This window comes from Lytechinus pictus, chromosome 18, assembly GCF_037042905.1.
Source record: "Lytechinus pictus isolate F3 Inbred chromosome 18, Lp3.0, whole genome shotgun sequence".
Lineage (NCBI taxonomy): Eukaryota > Metazoa > Echinodermata > Echinoidea > Temnopleuroida > Toxopneustidae > Lytechinus > Lytechinus pictus.
In genome coordinates this window covers 17542435-17563555 of record NC_087262.1, presented here as the reverse complement: position 1 = coordinate 17563555, position 21121 = coordinate 17542435, and the positions used below count along the sequence as shown (strand labels likewise).

Here is a 21121-nt window from a genome sequence, read left to right as displayed (position 1 = left end):
CTTCTACTCAACTATCATTTTTAACTTTAAAGTGTTTCTCGTTCTGAACTTTAAAGTGTTTCTGTTGAACTCTCCCTTTTTTCTATTCACTTCCATCTCATATTTCAAAAGTCCCAATCCCACAAACCTTTGCAAAATGGTGTATCCCCAAAGATTTTTTTTTCAAAGCTCAATGAAAAAACATATATACAGTAAATTAATGAATTTGATAGATCCTGAGTGTGCTTTGTGAGGTGTTATCGGAGTGTTTCTGTGTTTAGTCATGAGATGGAGGCGTGTGTTGAATTAATGGAGTTGAAAGACTTTTGAATGATGATTAAATGAGTTCATTCAATAAGTTAATGGAGATGTTGCGGTTGTTAAATGTTTAAATAAATGTTGATTGGTTGTTTCATTAGGAGTGTGTTACATGATGTGCTATAAAGGGTGTTATCCTCATAATAAAGTGTTGAATGTTGATTATTTAGGTGATGAATTTATTTTTATTTTCAGTTTGATTCACCGGTATTGTAAGACACCATATATGTTATATCCCCGTCATGTTCTACTCCCCTGCAGCTGTTTGTGCACGAGTGTGGATCTGTTTTGCTGTTTTTTTTTCTTTTGATAAATGATATTTGTGTTGTTTAGCCCATTTTCTTTAATGAATTCAGATAAGTTTGAATTTTATTTCCTTTTGTTTGAAAGAATCAATTATTTGGGCACATATATGACATATTTAAAAATAAATATCTTGATATACTGAAGCAAACCAATTATGCACAAAATTTTATGTTTAAAGGCCCATATAATCATATAAAAATATCCATGAAGTATATAATATTTATATATGAACATATATCAATCCTCCCCTTCTATATAATAAAATTGGTTTGCATATATTCTATTTTGATCTGTCACATAAATGAGCCTACGTTTACTTCTTGGCTGAAGAATAGGCCTTAAATATTGTATTGCAAACTTATAATTTAATATGTCTATTGGAAAAGAGAGTTGTTTTTTCGTTAAAATTATAAGTTTGTTTATCATTTATGTAAAAGTTAATTTAATACTATGATTTCGATGAAATTGTTATCAAATCACATTGATGATAAAATGAACTTCATGAATGTTGATCTAGAATGAAACAAGCTTCATGATTGGCTATTTCATATCTTTTCTCCACAGCCATTGGTCGATGAGCAACTGGATGCACCTATGGTTTTAGGGGAAAAGGAGGAGAAGCCTGCATTCACACCAGAGGAACTAGAAGACTTTGCTCAAGCTTTAAATGACTTTGCCATCAATGGTATGTTGAATTTCCCTTTGAAATTCATTGCTTTCAAGGACTTTTCCCCCTGTCCCCTGGATGGGATGGAAAGCCATGTGCACCTTCAAACGTACTTGCACACATGTATTTATGGGTCAACACTTCAAGCATGGTTTTTGTCACGAAGAATATTAAGGATATGATTGAAATTCTTATTTGCATATACTTGACAATGGTTCCACTCTGCTTTCCCGGTTACACTTTTCATAATAACTTCTTAAGGTTTCAATGGGAAAGAACATATTAATGAGGCTTATCATTTGACCATGTATCTTTCTTGGGCATATATTTGGTCCTGAAAGGGACCAACAAAGCTTTAAGTTTCTAGATATACATCTCCTGGAAAGGGGTGACGTCTTCTCCTGAAAATGGCAAGTGAAAACTTGCCAAAATAATAAGTTTTGATGGTCCTTTTCAGGCCCAAACAGGTGCCCAATCTAAATTTAGATACATAGTGAACTGTGAAGCCTGTGTTAAAATCTTTCATTATAGCAATCTGTCTTGTTTGATAATGCAACTATCTAATTAACCAACAAATATAGTTAATGACCTGAACCTGTGTCTTTTAATTTTTTTCAATTTGGTCAGACTTACCGGAAGATGACCAGGAGTCACCAGCCGCTCCCTCGGACCAAGCCGTCGTCCAGGAAGACATGAGCGCCACGGAATCGGCCCCACCCGCCGTGGAAACCAACCTTAAAACTCTTGATGAAATGACACCGGAAGAAGAAAAGGAGATGGAAGATCTTCTGAACATGGACTTCACCAAGGCCTATCAACAACCAACGGAAGAGGGCCAAGCACCAAGATCATCTGAGCCCGAGGAAGTATCTCGTAAGTTTAAACCCTTGACTCCAAGATTCTTCAAATGCTCATATACTTTGTCTTTCTCCCTTCCAGGGGATAGTAACGTGAAAGGACTTGTCAGATGTTATATCCAAGAAAGCTTGTTTTACCTTATTACCATAGTAGTAGTCAGATATATCTGTGCTTCTCAACCAATCAACATCAAGGAAAGTTGTCTCATCTGACAACTTGTCGACAAATGTTGATGAATGCTCTCCTGGGGTCTGTTGCAGAAAGAGTTGCAATCAAACACAACATGATTTTCAACCAATGAAACATGCATATTAATAATAATAATACACAGTTCTTGTATAGCGCATATCACAAATATGAATAATGTCGCTATGCGCATCCAAAGGACTTGGATATTATTACCCCAGCTGTAGTTTGGCAGCCGTAATTACTAAGATTACAGCGCACACGCATTTTAGGGACTTGTGCTTGATTTTTTTAGTTGCATTTAAATGTGAATCACTCTAAAACGGGCTCCTTTTCTGGTAAGCAAGAGGATGTGTGTTTGAGATCAGTCACAGATGTCATCAGAACTACATTCATCTTTTCTGTCAGTTCCATACTTTTTAACTTTCAGATCCATCTATAAGTGATATCAGTCTCTCTGTTTGAATCAACTGCTAGTGAAGATTTAGAACCTTTTCTTCAGATACCTTGAAGGCTGTTGGAAATGAGCAAATAGTTTATGATAGATGATTATCATGGCATCAGAAGTTCTCATCAAATGTAACTGGCAACCCCGTGACTTGTGTATAGAAATTTCTGTGTTACGTGTTTCCTGGATACACTTTGAGATGAAACCTTTTTTTTTAAACCAAGTTTAGTAATGCTATAATTTTTATAATTGACCCTTGGGAAATGTAGCATCTACTCCAGCCAGTCCGACCACTCCTCATGTTGACCTTATGCCGGACGACACTGATCTCCTGGCTGCAGCCAATCAGCTCCAGAAGGAAATGGAGGAGGAGGAGGAGCCAGAAGTGGGCGGAGCTAGTGTGGCAGAAGCTGGAGGTGAAAAAATCACACTTTTTATGCTTAAAAAATGGCATTGCACGCGTCAGTCTCGAAAAAATAAATATTCCAAAGTTGCGTAAATGAATGCACAACATTAATAATTATTTGTATCATGATTCGTGTTATGCAGATTCTGCCGCTATGTATGACAAAATCAAAGTTTCTTGCCTCTGCAAAAAAAAAGCCTTTCATCAGAGTAGAATGCTGCTTAGGTTTACTATCATCATTTCTTAGAGATCTTTGAGCAGTTCGGTATTTAAAAGAATCTTTTGATGATGAAATTGAACAAGGTTTTTTTCTTTCAATAAATATATAATAAATGATAATATATTCTTGTAGGAATTGTTGAATTAACTTCATTTAATAGGAGTTGATTTTAAATTAGTTTATTGATACATTTATATGTATCTTATCTACGTGAGAGGTAGATTGAGTGGTTGACTGGCTGATTATAGTTAGTGATTGATGAATGTTTGCTGGTGATTGGTTTAATTAACCGAAGATGATCCATACAAAAGAAGAAAATCAATTTAATCATTACATTATATCACGGAACCTAGTGTAGAAAAAAAATCAGATCCAGTTTGGTTAGACATAGTACCTTGTCATGGTCCATAATGTTTGTATACATGCACAATTGTGGGTCCTTCCAAAGTATTGTGTACAATCCGGCTATATCCGGTTTGACCGGTCTCTGCTCTTACTCTCTCAATACCTAACTTTTTTTATTCTTCTGTTCAACCTCTATCTCTGTTTTAGTTTGAAAGTAGAGTCTGTTTTTCAGGAGTTTATCACATTCTTCTCTCTTTCCCTTCTTTTAGATGAGGAGCGCGAGCCCAAAACGCCAGAAATCACAGATTTCCTGGAGGGACAGTTTTCTTTCCTTCCAGATGGTGGGTAGAAATAAGCAATGGGAATTGACAAGGCTGCAATTTTATTTGTTTGGCAAGATTGTACGAAATCCAGAGCAGGGGGAAGGGAGGGTAGTGTCGTACTATCATAAAGTTTGTGTTAATGCCCTGGCAACCATTACAGGTGCACATTGTCAAATCAGGTAGGGTTTAATGTCCTGGCAAGCTTCGTAGGAGCCCCTTCTATTTGATGATAATGCTTGTGCTTGGATCTGGGGCTTTGGATTCTGTAGGTGGTTTGGAGTTCTGAATTTTATTTAATGTGTACATTCCTACCAGTTTCAAATAATCATTTGCTCCTCTGCAAACTAGATATTCATGGAAAAATTAGATTACCATTTTTTTGTGTGTGTTTGGGAACATTCTTGCACCTTGAAACATGATTTCAGAATTCCATTTTCCATAATTTAAAAAGATAGACAAAGAAAGAGAGAGAGAAAGAAAGCAAAGGTTATTGGTGTGCCATGCTGCCTGTAGACTGATCTTGAGGGTTTAAAAAATTGACTTTTTGACATCCTTTCCTCTGCTTATTCATCCCACTTCTGCACTCATTTTGAACAGTAGCACCCTCATTATGCCTGTTTGTGCACCTGTGTGGAAATATGATTGTTTCTCCATGGTCAAATAGGCCAGAATTCACAAAGGTGGTTTTGAAAACCATTGTGTTAATCCATGGTTTATACAGATTTCCTGTATAAATTACGCTTAATTACTCATTAATTCACAATTAATGAGTCAACTCTTCAAAACAGTGGGCTCATGAATGAAATAGTGTATTTAACCATGGCGCACTGCAAGAAAAGTGTGCATCAGTATAATATGTGTGGTAAATTAAGCATAATTTACACAGGAAATCTGCATAAACCATGGGTTTAACCGATGGTTTTCCATATTACCTTTGTTAATTCGGGTGTAATAGTCTTGTCAATAAGCAGGTAAAGAATGAGAGTTGGGTCAACAACAAAACATATCATTTTAATAAATCAAAATATTTCATAAAATGTATTTACCTACACATATACACAAGAAATAGAAGTCCAAATTGCAATGGAAGGAAGGTTTTATTATGTTCATGATGATGTATTATAAACACAAATATCCTTTAAAAAAAACCACCCCAAAAATCATTCATTAAAGGTGGTGGGAAAATTTATGTGAGATGCTGGTATACAGGTTTCCTTGATAAAAATGGGATATAAATTACATTAAAAAATGTGTAAATACTAACTGCTGATCACATTGCTGCTAAAATAAATCATCGGTTCATGTATGATATAAAGATGTTATATACACTGAATTTTGTTTAAGTATACCCAGACTACATTTGGGGTTTGACATTATACACCAATGGGGTAATCAGTAACAATATAAAAAGATTATATAATAATAATAATAATAATGTTTTATTTACCCAGGGTAGCCACTTCAGTTAGGAAACTGCTCTACCAGCAGGCCCTGTATAACATAATGTTATTATTACCCTTCTCCAATTTAAATGCTTAGCGCCTAGCAAGAAGGCAGAAGGTCCCATTTTTATAAGTCTTTGGTATGACTCGGCCAAGGATCGAACCCACGACCTCCCGTTCATGAGGCGGGCGCTCTACCACTGAGTCTAGGGTTCACATTAGCATAAAAAATGGAGTAGGGGACAGTTTCCCCTTAGCTTAATAATGAAGAATGTTTTTGTAGATTTTTAGCATCCCTGAAATATATTTAGATTTATAGGTAACTTTGACCAAACAGAACCCCCAATTTACCTCTGCAATTTCTAGGACAAGAGTAAGTTAGAGATTAAGGTAAAGTTTTTTTTTGTGTTCCAGATTTCGAAAAAAAATGTAAATATGTAATTTAGAAAAGAACATTTTGGAATGTTAATCAGGCATTTGGCTGTAGTTACTGTAATGTGTGTGGTCTGAGAGTGTGTTCCCCATTTTTGCGGTGCATTGCATGTATTGGATGTATGTAGATGTGGATGTGAATGGATTAACAGAGGGAGCCCTTCATAAATTTGTAGCAGTGAAGTTTAGTTCATAGTTGAGCTAAAGCAAAGGACAAAAAGATTTAATTGAATCGTGCCAGTCATATCATAATAAATCAGACAGAATTTAGTTTTTTGAAGAGCTAATTTAAGGCAAATAATGCAGGATAGTGCCATTATTTCGCATTCACGGCTTTACTTAAAAAGACCATATAGGTGAGCTCCATTTATGTTAATAATTGTAAAGCATCACATTTCATGTATCTTGTGAAAAATACAATGCATTCTCCATTTAAGCACACATCATTGAAATACTTTTTACACTGCCTAATGCCGTTCTGTATCAAATGTAATCAAATGAAAAAAATATATATATCATCATCGCTACTATTACTCTTGCAGAAGTAAATGAATAGTATTTTTCTTTTTTACCTACATCAATTTTTTGTATAACGTGTGTGCTGCCATGATCAATAAAATGCAGTTGTGAATATTTCTGCCAGAATTTTGTTTTTCTGTTTATTAACCAGAAAGTTTCCTAGTCTGAGTGTGACTGTCGAGCTCTAGACCTGCATAGTGTCACAAGATGCAGTTCTCTATTATAAAGCCAAATTACAGTAATCATGCTAATTCCCCTGAAAATTCACAATTTTTTTACGAGTCAGAATATAATTGGTCAAATTTAACCAAGTACAAAGATAAAAGCAATTAATTTTTGTGGGGCTGAATAGAAATTTGCACAGAGTGTGAATAATTAAGTATATTAATGAATGAATTAAGGCAGCTTGATGTTTATATCAGTTTGAAGATTAGGCTCTCTCTTCAATTGGGAGTGCAATAGAATTATTCTTTATTATGGCTAACATATTTTTGGTTTTAAGCTTGGCAATCCTATTCATTTTTAGTTTTAATTACACAAAAACCCTTTGTTCCATTCTATTGTATTAATATTGCATCATCTGTGATATGTTGTCTGCATATTTCTACCCCACAATATTAATATTGCATTTTGAATCCACAGATATGCACAAGCAGCCTACAGTTTATCATTAACCATTGCTATTTTTTTTTTCTTTCCATCTTTATGTAACTCTATTCATTTGCAGCAATTTTTGTTTTGTTCAAATCAATTTTATTTCTTTAAAAAATATTTATTTCATCTTTCATTATGTGAAATAATACATATATCTCTGTTGAGGGTGTTGTCTGTATATGTATGGGAAGACTGCGAAAACTACCTGCACGTTTTATGATTCATGCCATTATTTTATTCATGTTTTTTTTAATAAATCTTTCTGGGATATTTCATGAATGAATATATAAACATTTTGCATTAATTCATAAACCATGATGGTGGTGATGTAGCTGGCAGTTTATTTAATATGTGCAAAGCATGAGGGTGATTTTAGTTGTAGCTTATCAGCTCTCATAGGATTTGATAAAGACAAAACCATTTAGGACTATTGAGAATGGATTAGATAAGACTTTGAGAGCAAATGATATAAGGCGATACCTTACATAAAATAAGCCCTATTTTACTGCTTATCAGACTCATGAATAATTATACGAGTCATCAGAAGTACTGAATTCTTTGAAGAATGTTTACATTTAATATTTAGACGAAAGGAACTATTTCTTTTAAAAGAGTATCGGTACACAAAAAATTAGTCAAAGACTTGATTTTAGTTTGAACAAATTTAATTCTAAATGACAACATAGCAAGGAGTCATGATAAGGTGTTACAAATAAACATAATTCAGTTTAAATACATACAATAGCTGTCATAAAGATCAAGGCATGAATGTTGAACGATAATTAGATTTAGTTAATCGAATCGTAAACAATTGAGTCAAATAATGTTTTTGACTAAATAAGTCTATTTTGCAGCATACTTGCTTTTTCATTTCTTTTCTGATTATGCAGATTGAACAAAATCTACCTATACAATTATCGGTACTTCTAACTTCCGAGCTTAAAAGTTTCCTTTCTCCGGTGATCCATGTACTAAGAATGGGATAAGAGAATCTAGTAATCCAGGGTTTATAATATGGCTATTGCCTTGTAGCTGGGGATATAGTATATACTGGTATATCAATCAATATATCATTAGTTATAATTTTGTTATTTGCAGAACCCTTGGGAGTGGTAGAGACTGAACCAAATATTGAGTTCCCACCAGAAATGGAAATACCTGGTAAGTTTTGGTCAACCTTGTCTTGTTAGTCAGTATCTAAGAAAGTTTTGGGATGAGCCATACCGTCCTTTAAAAAAAAATGCTAAGGAGAGGAAAATGGGCATTTGGTCTCTAGATCTTGAAATCATACTCTTCCAAGGCTGGGCTATTCATTATAGGAAAAACATAAACTGTTTTTAAAAGACTCAGTAACCAACATTTGATGGTAGGAGAGCTTGATGATGTGTGTCCTAAGAGGTAGGAGTAGGTCAATCTTATAACCCAAGTAGGGAAGGGTTCTAAGCCACATGATTTTGAAAGAAGTGAGTTTAATGATGTGCCTCACATGCATTCCAGAAACAGGGTTCTACTTCTATTATAGGCACCCACAACAACATCCTCCTTTTTCAAAGTTTAATTTTGAATAACATTCCTTTCAGTCGATGGCGATGAGGACGTTGAGGAGGAGATCGAGGAATACGAAGAGACCCTTGATGATGGTACGATCCGTAAGGTGATCAAGAGACGGATCAAGAAGCGAACTGTTCAGATGATTCCTGTAGAGATCGACCCATCAGATTATCCTGAGGGAGCCTTTGGGGATGATGATGATGTCAGGAGGTAAGGTTCTTCTCATGATTTTCATAGCATTTCTTGGGGTATTTTCATAAATTTATGAAGCAGTTGGTAGAAATTTTCAGGATATCATAAGCTTTTATTTCAAAATTCAAGTGTTGCAAGAATTAGTGATTTTCGCAGCTCAAATTGAGGACAATGTTAAACTGAGTCAACTTTTTGCTAGCCCGACTTCCTGTGGACGTTAGCATCAAGTATGAGCTAAAAGGTTTTTATCTGTAGTCGACAGGGTCACTAGACTATGTTGACATACTTGATCAGTAGACTGGAATAGTGAGACTCCCCATTGTTGAGTCAATGTTTCTTAGATTTGGAGAAGGTATACCAGAGGCAATGGTCAGAGCAGTAATACCATTTTATTGAGTTAGCGTAGGATCTTAGTTGTCTGAGGAGTTTGAGGTGGAGGTGGGTGTGCATCAAGGTTCTTTACTGTCACCATTGATATTTAAAATTACTCTCCTCTTTTCCAATCTCCAGAATAACTGTACACAAGAAAGTGACACGCAAGACATTCATGAGAGATGGAGAGGAGGTTGACCAGCAAGAAGAGGTTGAAACCAACATTGAAGAGGATGGCGTTGTCAAAGAGAACAGTGAACTACGAGAAGACCTCCAGCAGATCGTAGACGGACTCCTCAAGGATCAATCAATAGAGGGCGAAAGTACCATGACAGTTGTTGTTTCAGAAGAAACACATGAAGGCGAGGAATCTGAAATTTAGAACTTTTCTTTTTGTGTATATGTGGTGGTTTTGTGAAGTCATTTCATATGCTCCTGGAGCTTGATGGGCTCACATGTTGGATAAATGCAAAAGATCATAGCATGGTTTTACATAATTAATATGACACATTATTGTCAGACTGAAGTTCAATTATACGACATGTATGATTGTGGCAAATTGAATTTTTATGAAATTCTCATTGCTCCGAGTGTGAATTTAGAAATTATCATGAAATTAAACAAAACTTTCCTTGATATTGTCTTGTATAAAATTTTAAGATAGTTATTGTATATCTAAACATTACCTATCTTCTGTATTTGATAAACTTTAATTAATTCTGAATGGTGAATCATTACTCCTGTTATGTAACTTTGAGAAGGTAGTTACCATGGTTAAGAAGCAAATGCTATGCTCATATGTAGGTACTTGTGATGTAGGGCTAGTGCAAAGATGAGGTCAATGAACTTATGTGAACTTTGACCTCTGACTTGACTATGATTATCTTGTAATTATTGTACATGTTTAATAATAGACAAAGTGATTGTGTGTGTGGCCATGTCATAAAGTAGTCTTGTGTGTTTGTAGCTTGACATAAAATGCAAGCAAGAATAAACGGCAGAATTTCACAAAAGTTGACTGCTGTTTACAGTTTTTTACATGGATACAAACAAAATTATGGAGGGAGATTGGTATTTTGTTGGAGGTGTGGGGGTTCGGAATAAAAAATATTTAATTTTGAAACTTGAAGTGTTTCTGGGAGTAAGGGAATGGTCTATTGCTTCATGTCGGATAATGGTATTTCAGAGAATATTTCTTGTTTTGTCTGTATAAAAATTGATCGTAAAAAGAAATCTAGCTTGTTTTATTTGAATATAGATTTATGACTTTCTTTAGATTTTTCTTTTCGTCGGTATTCTTTCGTGCCAACTGTGAGGCAATCATGTTTCCCGTTTTGTACAAGTTGTAGCAATTGGCTTGCCTTGGGTGTTAGTTTTGACTAATTAATTGATACTCTGACATCTCCGAATGAAATCCAACTATTTCTGGGTGTATGTTAATTGCTGTTTGCTTTAGTATCTGTGATTTCAATATTCACTCATGAAGAAGATATCTGGAGGTAAACTTGATATTCAGTAGACTCTTGCCCGAGGTTCAGTGTAATGTGCATAGATAAATCTGTGATTTTTGTGTGAAATTTCAATCAATCTGTTTCTAGAGAAGAAATGCTGTATATGGCTTTATGATGATAATGAAATATGAATATTTGTTAGTTGGTAAAAAAAAAGGAATTGAAAACTTACATTCTTATTTACTTGGCAGATGTTATAATGCTGTGCATGCCCATACTATTAAAGCCATTATGTAATACCATATAGAGTCTTGTCATATTTTGTGCAGTACTTGTATGGTTTGCCCCAGTGTATAATGCCATTACATTTTACCATGTGATATAATATTATTGAAAGTGCAAAATTTGGATAAGGATTCTGAAAGACGTATTTTGATTTTCCTTTAGCTAAAAACAATTTATTGAGTATAAATTTTGAATTTATCCAGCTTCAATGAAATATTGAATAGTAATCACAATATATAGATGTTTATTAAAGAGTGTTTACTGTAGTCATGTAATAATGTAATGGCATAGGAATGAAATACAATACTGATTTACTTTACTAGTTAGGAGCAAAATTTTATGATATGCTATATGATTGTTTCTTCGAAGACTGGGTAATTTATCCTCTTATTTCTGTGATAATGGTAAATATATATATAGATCAAATGTATTGCAGTGCAGATGATAATCAATAGACTAGAAAATGCACTTCAGACAAAAATAGACAGGTAGCTGTGAAAATGTCCATTTAAAGACATGCGTGGATTAGATGAAAATAACTAGTAGACAGCTCTTTAGGATTTAGGTAGTATATGAAAAGAAATGAAACTGCATTTCAACTGCACAACATGAAAAGAAGTGTATTTATAAAAGCTATTTAGTACACTTGTACGAGTCTGCATTTTGTGAAAATTATGTAAATTCCACTTCAACAAGAAAAAAAAATGGTTGTGATATTTTGAGTTCTTCCTACAAAGAGGGAGGTATTTCGTACGTTGTTTTCTCTCTTTTTTTGTTTCCTGACGTGACTGTATAGAGTATTTCATTCTTGAGGTATAATGAAAGGGAAAAAAATATGGTAAACAGGAAATCGTGTGAAACAGCTGTTTGAAAAAAAAATCATGTGCGTTTATTCTAAGGAGAAAGGTTACTCTGTCTGCACGTTCCCAGTAAATGAGATAAAAAAAATTATGATTTTCCTTGTCATATGTTCTGTATACGTTTTGTGTTTGTTGGCAGAAAGAAAGAGAGAGAGGAAGAGTGAAACTGAAGGAGAAAGAGAAGGAAATACACAGAAGATGTGTGAGAGAATACAGACAGTGTGAGTGAGAATGCAGACAGAAAAGAGAATGTGCGTGTGTGAGAGTTACAATACCGAGGCCGGGTATGTGTGTGAGTGATAATACATAGATTGTGTCTGTGCGTGTTTGAGTGTGTGTGAGTGTGCGACCAAGTGAATGACAAAGAGAAAGTGATAGAATACAGAGAAAGTGTGTGTGCGAGCGAGTGAATGACGATGAAGAGAAAAAGATTGTGTCTGAATGACAATACAGAGATAAAGTGTGTGTGAGTGAAAATACAGAGATTGTGAATGAAAATACAGAGAGAGTGTGGGTGAGTGAGAATGCAGAGAGAAAGTGTGAGTGTGAATGACAATGAAGAAAAATTGAGTGTGTGTGAGTGACGATACAGAGATAAAGTGTGTGTGGGGTGTGTGTGAGTGAAAATAAAGGGATTGTGAGTGCGTGAATGAGAATACAAAAAGTGTGTGGGTGAGTGAGTGAAAATACAGAGATTGTGAGTGCGTGAATGAGAATACAAAGAGAGAGAGTGCGTGTGAGTGAGAATGCAGAAAGTGTGTGAGTGTGTGAGCAAGTGAATGACAAAGAGAAAGAGAGTGAGAATACAGAGAAAGTGTGTCGAGTATAAAGCAAAAATACAGCGATAGGATGTGTGCGTGTGTGTGTGAATGAGAATACAGAGAGTGCGTGTGAGTGAAAATGCAGAGAGAAAGTGTGTGGGGTGTGTGTGCGAGCGAGTGAATGACAATGAAAAGAAAGTGATTGTGTCTGAATGACAATACAGAGATAAAGTGTGTGTGAGTGAAAATACAGAGATTGTGAGTGTGTGAATGAAAATACAGAGAGAGTGCGGGTGAGTGAGAATGCAGAGAGAAAGTGTGAGTGTGCAAGCAAGTGAATCACAATGAAGAAAAATTGAGTGTGTGTGAGTGACGATACAGAGATAAAGTGTGTGTGGGGTGTGTGTTGAGTGAAAATACAGGGATTATGAGTGCGTGAATGAGAATACAGAGAGAGAGTGCGTGTGAGTGAGAATGCAGAGAGAAAGTGTGTGAGTGTGTGAGCAAGTGAATGACAGAGAAAGTGAGTGAGAATACAGAGAAAGTGTGCTGAGTATAAAGCGAAAATACCGCAATTGTGTGTGTGTGTGAATGAGAATACAGAGAGAGAGTGCGTGTGAGTGAGAATGCAGAGAGAAAGTGTGTGAGTGTGCAAGCGAGTTAATGACAAAAAGAAAGTAAGTGAGAATACAGAGAAAGTGTTGAGTATAAAGCAAAAATATAGCGATTGTGTGTGTGTGTGTGTGTGAATGAGAATGCAGAGAGTGCGTGTCAGTGAAAATGCAGAGAGAAAGTGTGTGGGTGTGTGTGCGAGCGAGTGAATGACAATGAAGAGAAAGTGATTGTGTCTGAATGACAATACAGAGATACAGTGTATGTGAGTGAAAATACAGAGATTGTGAATAAAAATACAAAGAGAGTGTGGGTGAGTGAGAATGCAGAGAGAAAGTGTTAGTGTGCAAGCAAGTGAATGACAATGAAGAAAACTTGAGTGTGTGTGAGTGACGATACAGAGATAAAGTGTGTGTGTGTGAGTGAAAATACAGGGATTGTGCGTGTGTGAGTGCGTGAATGAGAATACATAAAGTGTGTGAGTGATTGAACATACAGAGAGAGAGAGAGTGCGTGTGAGTGAGAATGCAGAGAGAAAGTGTGTGACTGTGCAAGCGAGTTAATGACAAAGAGAAAGTAAGTGAAAATACAGAGAAAGTGTTGAGTATAAAGCGAAAATACAGCGATTGTGTGTGTGTCTGTGTGAATGAGAATACAGAGAGTGCGTGTGAGTGAAAATGCAGAGAGAAAGTGTGTGGGTGTGTGTGCGAGCGAGTGAATGACAATGAAGAGAAAGTGATTGTGTCTGAATGACAATACAGAGATACAGTGTGTGTGAGTGAAAATACAGATATTGTGAATAAAAATACAGAGAGAGTGTGGGTGAGTGAGAATGCAGAGAGAAAGTGTGAGTGTGCAAGCAAGTGAATGACAATGAAGAAAACTTGAGTGTGTATGAGTGACGATACAGAGATAAAGTGTGTGTGGGGTGTGTGTGTGAGTGAAAATACAGGGATTGTGCGTGAATGAGAATACATAAAGTGTGTGAGTGATTGAACATACAGAGAGAGAGAGTGCGTGTGAGTGAGAATGCAGAGAGAAAGTGTGTGAGTGTGCAAGCGAGTTTATGACGAAGAGAAAGTGAGTGAAAATACAGAGAAAGTGTGTCGAGTATAAAGCGAAAATACAGCGATGGTGTGTGTGCGAGTGTGTAATGAGAATACAGAGAGTGCGTGTGAGTGAAAGTGCAGAGAGAAAGTGTGTGAGTGTGCGAGCAAGTGAATGACAATAAAGAGAAAATGAGTGTGTGAGTGAGAATACAGAAAGTGTATAGTGTGCGAACGAGTGAATGACAAAGAGAAAGTGAGTGTGTGAGAGTGACAATACAGAAATAGTGTGTGGGTGTGTGAGTGAGTGAAAATACAGAGATTGTGTGTGTGCGTGTTTGAGCTGTGAGGTCAAATACCAAGAGATGGTATATACGTGTATTAGAGAGTTAGTGAAGGAGAGTGAGAGGGTGAGAAAACAGAAAGAGAGAGGGTGTGTGTGTGTGTGGGTATGCCTAGTAAAATTGTGTTGTGATCATGGTTATATTTCTTGCGTAAAATATATTTCTCGAAATTTCTGATAAAATAACACTACATGCAATTTTTTGGGGGGACCTGCTACAACCAGTGCAAACGTTTATACACATATGGTGATGATATTGCCGATGAATTGATAAGACATCATATCATCTAAATCCCAAGATAAAAAAAAGAGTGATTACTTACTTTATATTCCTTATCGGAAGTTAATTATTTGTAAAGATGGAAATGATGAAGCTATTATTTCAGAGGCGAGCTCTTTTTTGGAAGTGAACCCTTCGTTAGTAGGTCAATATCTCAACAAGTTGAACGTTATAATTTGCATTTTATTACACATCGGAAGTGATTTATGTTAAGAAAGTAAAAAATGTTTTTTTTTTTTTTTTTTTACTGCTTTCGGGGTTCGGAAAGCAATACTGATGGAAATATAAAAAAGGGCATTTCACTAGGAGTGTCATAATTGTCCTGCCATATTGTGCCTTTAATATGTTTAAGATGAGTCGTGGGTTCAAATGCTACTTTTTTTCACTGGTTAAATAGGCCTTTCACTCCAGTGCCGTGTGATGGTTCAAAATGATAAAAGATAACAGCAAATTTTGTTGCTTGGTCGCTACATTCTCTTACACGCATAGGTATACAATTGTGCCTTTACTACATGTCTTACATGTACCGTGTTGTAGGTTCAACACCATTTTCAATTCGGTGCCTTATCGCTTTGTGAAAAAACACGATTTCTTCTCCTTCTTCTTTTCATTACAATTATAACTATTACCATTAATTGTTATTATTATCGTTATTATAATCATTATTGCTATTATTATTATTATCATCGTTATCATCATCATTATTATTAAAGAATATTATTATCATTGATAATACTGAGGTAGGTTTGAGAGAAAGAGAAAAACGCACGCATCGATGATGTAATTTATTGTTTTAATGCATCACAAAAGGGACTCAGTATACCAGAGTGCGAGGTCGTAAATATATGAATAGCTCTTCTAAATGTGATAGATTATTGAAGCAGCTTTCCCCTCTCATGAAAAGAAAGGTATACCTAAACCATTGTGTTGGAGCATGCAGGTATTTTGAAAAATGTTCACCTAGTCCAACCTTGGAAAAGGTTTTTACTAATACCTTTACCCTCCTAAATCAAGGGTCATTTGTGTTATTGCATTATTGTGGAGCCAAGGAGACGTCTAAAAAATGCTTCAAGTGCTGCAAATGAGAGCAATAATAACTATTATTATTATAAACAGGATGACCTTAAGATGTTGAGGTAGGGACCGATGGTGGTTTAATCTTTCCCTTTACGCATAATTAAGACATTACGTCCGGATATTGATTGCCAAAATTTATATAGGCCAGTCCAGGTTTGTATAGATTTTACTGACCTCTGGCAAATAAACACCGACGGCATATATTGGGTAAAGAAGGGAGTGAGTCTGCGGGTGGACTGAGGTACAAACTAGCGACTATAAAAATAGTGATAGTTGAAATGACAGATATATAGTCTGTACGAGACAGATATATTTAAAATGAAAGTAAAAAAAAAAGAACATGACAAATAAAGAAAGTGATATGAATTTTTTGATGCCAGAAATGCACGAGTTTGTGCGGGTGTGCGGGGTATGTGTGTGTGTGGGGGGGGGGGGTTGCGTGTGTGCTTATCATACACGATATGACAAACTTTCACTTGCCTAATTTGTATTTTATTTTTCTATATAATTATGTTGTTAATTGTTTTATAGTTGTAAGGGAGGGTTATACTCAATAAGTGCGAAGAAAAATTCCCCTCATAAATACTCTATTCTCGGAAATTGGGTTGGGAGTTTTTCATTTTATAATGGATTTTATTGATGAATATTTGTATCATATAACTGGTACACGTTTTTCTTAGAGATGATTATTGTTGGAAAACGTAATTTGTGTTTTGTTAATTTTCTGTTGATGAAATCAATTAAAACATCTGAAAAAGGTGGACACCCTACCCTCAAGAATTCCACCCAGACTCTTTCCCCTGCCTCAGTGTCGCAATGGCTTTTAGGCTACTATATTCACGTTTATAGACAGGGGCGGTGTCTCTTTGATGGGGGCAACACGATATAAAGCTGACATTTTTTCTTCTTGAATACATAAAGTTGCATCACCTCTATTTTTGACGGCCCATTTTTCATATTTCCCCCCTTCCCGGCCTTCCCCCACCTTTTCATTACTCTTCCGCTTCTTGTTTTGTATAGCATGGTTGATGATAGAACGCTGGACGCAGATCAATTTTCGTCAGTGATATTTGTTTATGCAGCAAAGCATAATCTATCAAATAGCAAGACCCTCGGGTAAGGGGAAGGTCTATCTAAATGTATTTCATTATTTCTTATAATATTCCGAGATAGGTTATGACCGGGTTATGACCATGATAATAAAGCTTTAGCATCACTGATTCCGGCTAACACCAGCCCCCAGCTCTAACAACATTTTAGAATTAAACATATATTTTAAACGCTGACTAGACTGGTGTTACAGTGGTGTTAAAAAAAGTGAACATCACAAGAAAATGAACATAGTTAAAGTGGAGTCATGTTTTTAGATTTTAATAGTAAAGTCAGGTGATAATATACTACATTCAATAGATTGTTTCTCCAGGCTCTGAACATTGTAGTGTTGTTGTCTAAATTCAACACTCAGCATGGAACAGTGCATCTTAATTGTGGTGTGGTTCACTAACTTTTGAGCACAACTGTGTTTAAACATCTATACGGTGTAAGCCTAACACCAAAATTAGTTATACGTCAAAAATGCTCTGGTTTGAAAATTAGGCTGGAGGTAAATTTTTGCACTTAAACCGAATTTGAAACACGTATACGTGAAACCAAGAAAACGAAAGATAAATTTCTAGGTTGTATCGTATTGCAACCGTCATGTGTATTATTATTATTATTGTTATTATTATTAGTTCTAGTAGTAGTAGTAGTAGTAGTAGTAGTAGTAGTAGTAATATGTGTGATTTTTTACAGCTAGACGATATGATATACGACTGGGACCGATCTTTAACGTTACTTTCCGAAAGACGTGGCCGGGGCTCGAACCTCGAACCTCTACTTCCCCCAATGGTGAGGAGAGAATGGCAAGAGTAGGGAGGAAGTACGTCAACGCCCCTCCCCCCCGGGGGGGGGGGAGGGGGGTACTTAGATTAGACGGGGGTGCAGCTGAAGGTTCAAAACCCATACCCATATTTATGGGACATTTTTGCTAAAAGTTACCCATTATAGGGGATTTATTGAAATATGACAAGCAAAAAAAAATGGTTATCACCCAAAATTGGAGGAGAATATGGACCCATGTTTTAAGGCCAGTATCTAAAAATGTTTATAGGGATTTTCCAGCATAAAAACCATACCCCATGTTTAGGGATTTCTTCCAAAAAAGCGACCCATTCCAGCGGCACATCCCCGTATGCCTTATTTCATGAGTACCCCCCCCCCCCCCCTCCCCGGGTCAACGCACGTGAGTGAGGTGTACGTGCTCACAACGTACGATCTCCGTGCCATTCTTCTGGAGGATATACACACGTACTGCTCATGTGCGTTGTCCTTGCTCACTCGCAAGCTGTAAGTGCGTGCAAGTGCGATGTAATTTGGCAGTAGAGAGCACGCGCGTCACCCATACTAGGGGTAAATCCATACCCCGTTCGTAGAACCGCACGTAGCAAAAGTTCTACATACAATAAAAATGCTACGTCTTGTCTGGGCTTGTCTGCGAGCTCCAAAATCCATTCAAAGTGTGTTTAGTGCGCCACAATAATGAGATTTTCATTTTAAATTTACAAATAACCTTGCTTGGTCGCTACGTTCCTCCGCATATAATATAAATCTTCATTTTGAAGGTTATAGCGAAGAATCTATCCAGTGCTATATACCATGGACCACTGGCGTAAATCCGTGATGGGTGGGGGGGATGACTGAAATATTTTGGCATTTTTTTTGCAATCATGTTTTTAGATATACAAGGAATTGTCATTGATATGTCCACAGTGGCGTATCGTGGGTCACAGCATTGGGGGGGGGGGGCACCAGTACATATTTTTGAATCACTGAGTAAGCGCGCTCAGTTGCCAGTTATATAGTTATATTTTAAGGACAATGTCATTAAACGGATATGTATCTCACTGATCAAATAATGCGAGCGCGAAGCGCGAGCTGAATTTTTTTATATATTTACACATAAAAAGGGACATTACAATCAAATTTGTGTAATCATGATATATACCTGTCTCGCTAAACAATGCGAGCGCGAAGCGCGAGCTGAAATTTTAAGTTCGTATATTTTGACCCCAAACAGCGAGATTTTAAGGAATATATTTTAGGAATCCATTAAAAGTATGCATATCTCACCATAGTCATCTAATGCGAGTGTCAAGCGCTTGCTGATTTTATTAGAATTACATCTGAACACGTGAAACACTTTTTGTAGTCATTGCAATCATGATTATCATACGCATCTCACTAATCAAATATTGCGAGCGCGAAGCGCGAGCTGAAAATTTAGATAATTCAGACCTGAAGTGGGGCATTCTAAGGTTTCTTTGTAAGAATTAACTAGGACCATACGTATTTCATTCATGCGAGCGCGAAATTTTTGATATTCAGATCAGAAGAAGGGACATTTTAATGACAGATTTTAAGAATTCATGAAGAGCAGACATATCTCACCAATCCACTAATGCGAACGTAATCACAGACAGGAAATGTTTCATATATACGAAGACCTTGACATGGGGCAATCACTTTTTGAGTCATGAAAAAGAAGCATATGTCACGACATAAAACAATGATAACTCAAGTGCTAGGAAATATATTTGGTTTATATTGACTTGAAAACGGATTGTTTTAGTACAACAGGATTATATATCTCGTTAAACAGACAATGCGAGCACCAGGAACAATGAAGACGTAGGCCCTGGGCAAATAATGTTTCATAAAGTTATGATAAAAATGTTTCTTATGTAATGTAACATAACATAATTATAATATAATATAACATTATAATGAATAATATTTTCTTCTTTCCCACTACGTTTCTCTTCCTTTTCTCCTTTTCCCTGTTTTTTTTTGGGGGGGTCAGCCGATGGGGGGGGGGCACGTGCCCCCCATGCCCCCCCCCCCCGTAGTTACGCCACTGTATGTCCATACGGCAAATACCCCTCAATATTATCTTTTTTACCCCATGATGGTTTATTGGAGATTACATTCAAATTTTTTTGACATTCCATCTTAATCCCTTCCCAAAGACCCCAACATTGATGAATTGGAAGAAACTAGGGTTTCTCTTCAATGTTATAATAAGGACATAAGTATTTCGTTTGGAAATGGTGAACTGGCTCTTTATTTGCATTTATGATTTAATAATATTATTTTATTTGTTAAGCGGTATTTTAGGAAGAATTTTCACCAATAAAACAATTATCTTTTGTGATTTTTTTTTCATTTCTCTCGTAAAAAGTGGGGGGGGGGGGGGATGTTTGTACAGGCCATCCCCCCTCCTCGAAAAGTGAGGGGATATATCCCCCCATCCCTCCCGGGATTTACGCCAGTACCATGGACCGACTACAACTCCAACCATAGGTGGCTGGCGAATATAGTCTTGCACGCGCGGCTAGTACGCCCCCTCGAAGGAAAATAACCAACGCCCAACTTAGTGGAGGTCGACATGAAACCCGTCCCGTGAACCCGTCACAAGTAATTTTCTCGCTAAGATGCGAAGCCCCTCGCATGAAATTACGCCCACCTATAGAAGTCGACGTTAGAGCCACCCTTCACTGCTATACTACTGCTATATACCTCTTGTATTAAAATTAATTCGTGGTCATAGGGGGGGGGGGGGGTGGGGACTACGATGAGTCACAAAAGTATTTCATAAATGTTTTTTCTTACTCTTGTTTCAATCTATAGTTTTGTTTCGCATTTTCCTAACACCCCCCCCCCCCCTTTCCCCTCTTTACGTTTCTAATTGTTTGTCACTTGAAAAAATATAAGAGGCGGTCTATCACCAAACCCGCCCCCCCCCCCTTCGCCCCTCATGACCGACCCTACTCGGTGCTGTTAAAGCTCGCTGCTAAAAAAACCATCAGGATAACTATGTTAAGCCGTTGTCACTCAGGAGGATCTGCATGGAATGTAGACAGTTATACTTGATCGTGCGATATCAACATATCATTATAGGGGTCGTTTAAAAGGGGATGTTGGTTGGAATAAAGGCAAACATGCATAGGTTCTTATAATCTGATTGGTCAAAACTACACATGTACATGTACTGGTCGGATGCATAGCGGTATATTGCGTATAGTTTCTCGTAATCTGATTGGTCAAACCTATACATGTATTACGACCGGAGGTATGCATGTGTTATGGC

General features: G+C 36.6%; 1 protein-coding gene across 50 annotated transcripts in view; it reads left to right on the top strand.

Moving 5' to 3' along the window:
• Nucleotides 1–11905, top strand: part of LOC129281864 (ankyrin-2-like) — a 117718-nt gene extending 105813 nt beyond the window's left edge. For 49 of the 50 annotated variants that reach the window (XM_064112834.1, XM_064112866.1, XM_064112856.1 and 46 more), the window contains 7 exons: nucleotides 1168–1288; nucleotides 1898–2143; nucleotides 3032–3178; nucleotides 4003–4074; nucleotides 8202–8264; nucleotides 8684–8864; nucleotides 9357–11905. In XM_064112834.1, the coding sequence (XP_063968904.1) occupies nucleotides 1168–1288; nucleotides 1898–2143; nucleotides 3032–3178; nucleotides 4003–4074; nucleotides 8202–8264; nucleotides 8684–8864; nucleotides 9357–9600 (1074 nt within the window). In that variant the 3' untranslated portion in view covers nucleotides 9601–11905. The remainder of the gene's footprint in view (nucleotides 1–1167; nucleotides 1289–1897; nucleotides 2144–3031; nucleotides 3179–4002; nucleotides 4075–8201; nucleotides 8265–8683; nucleotides 8865–9356) is intronic. The other variant, XM_064112831.1, reaches the window with a different exon arrangement.
• The last annotated feature ends 9216 nt before the right edge of the window (nucleotides 11906–21121 follow it).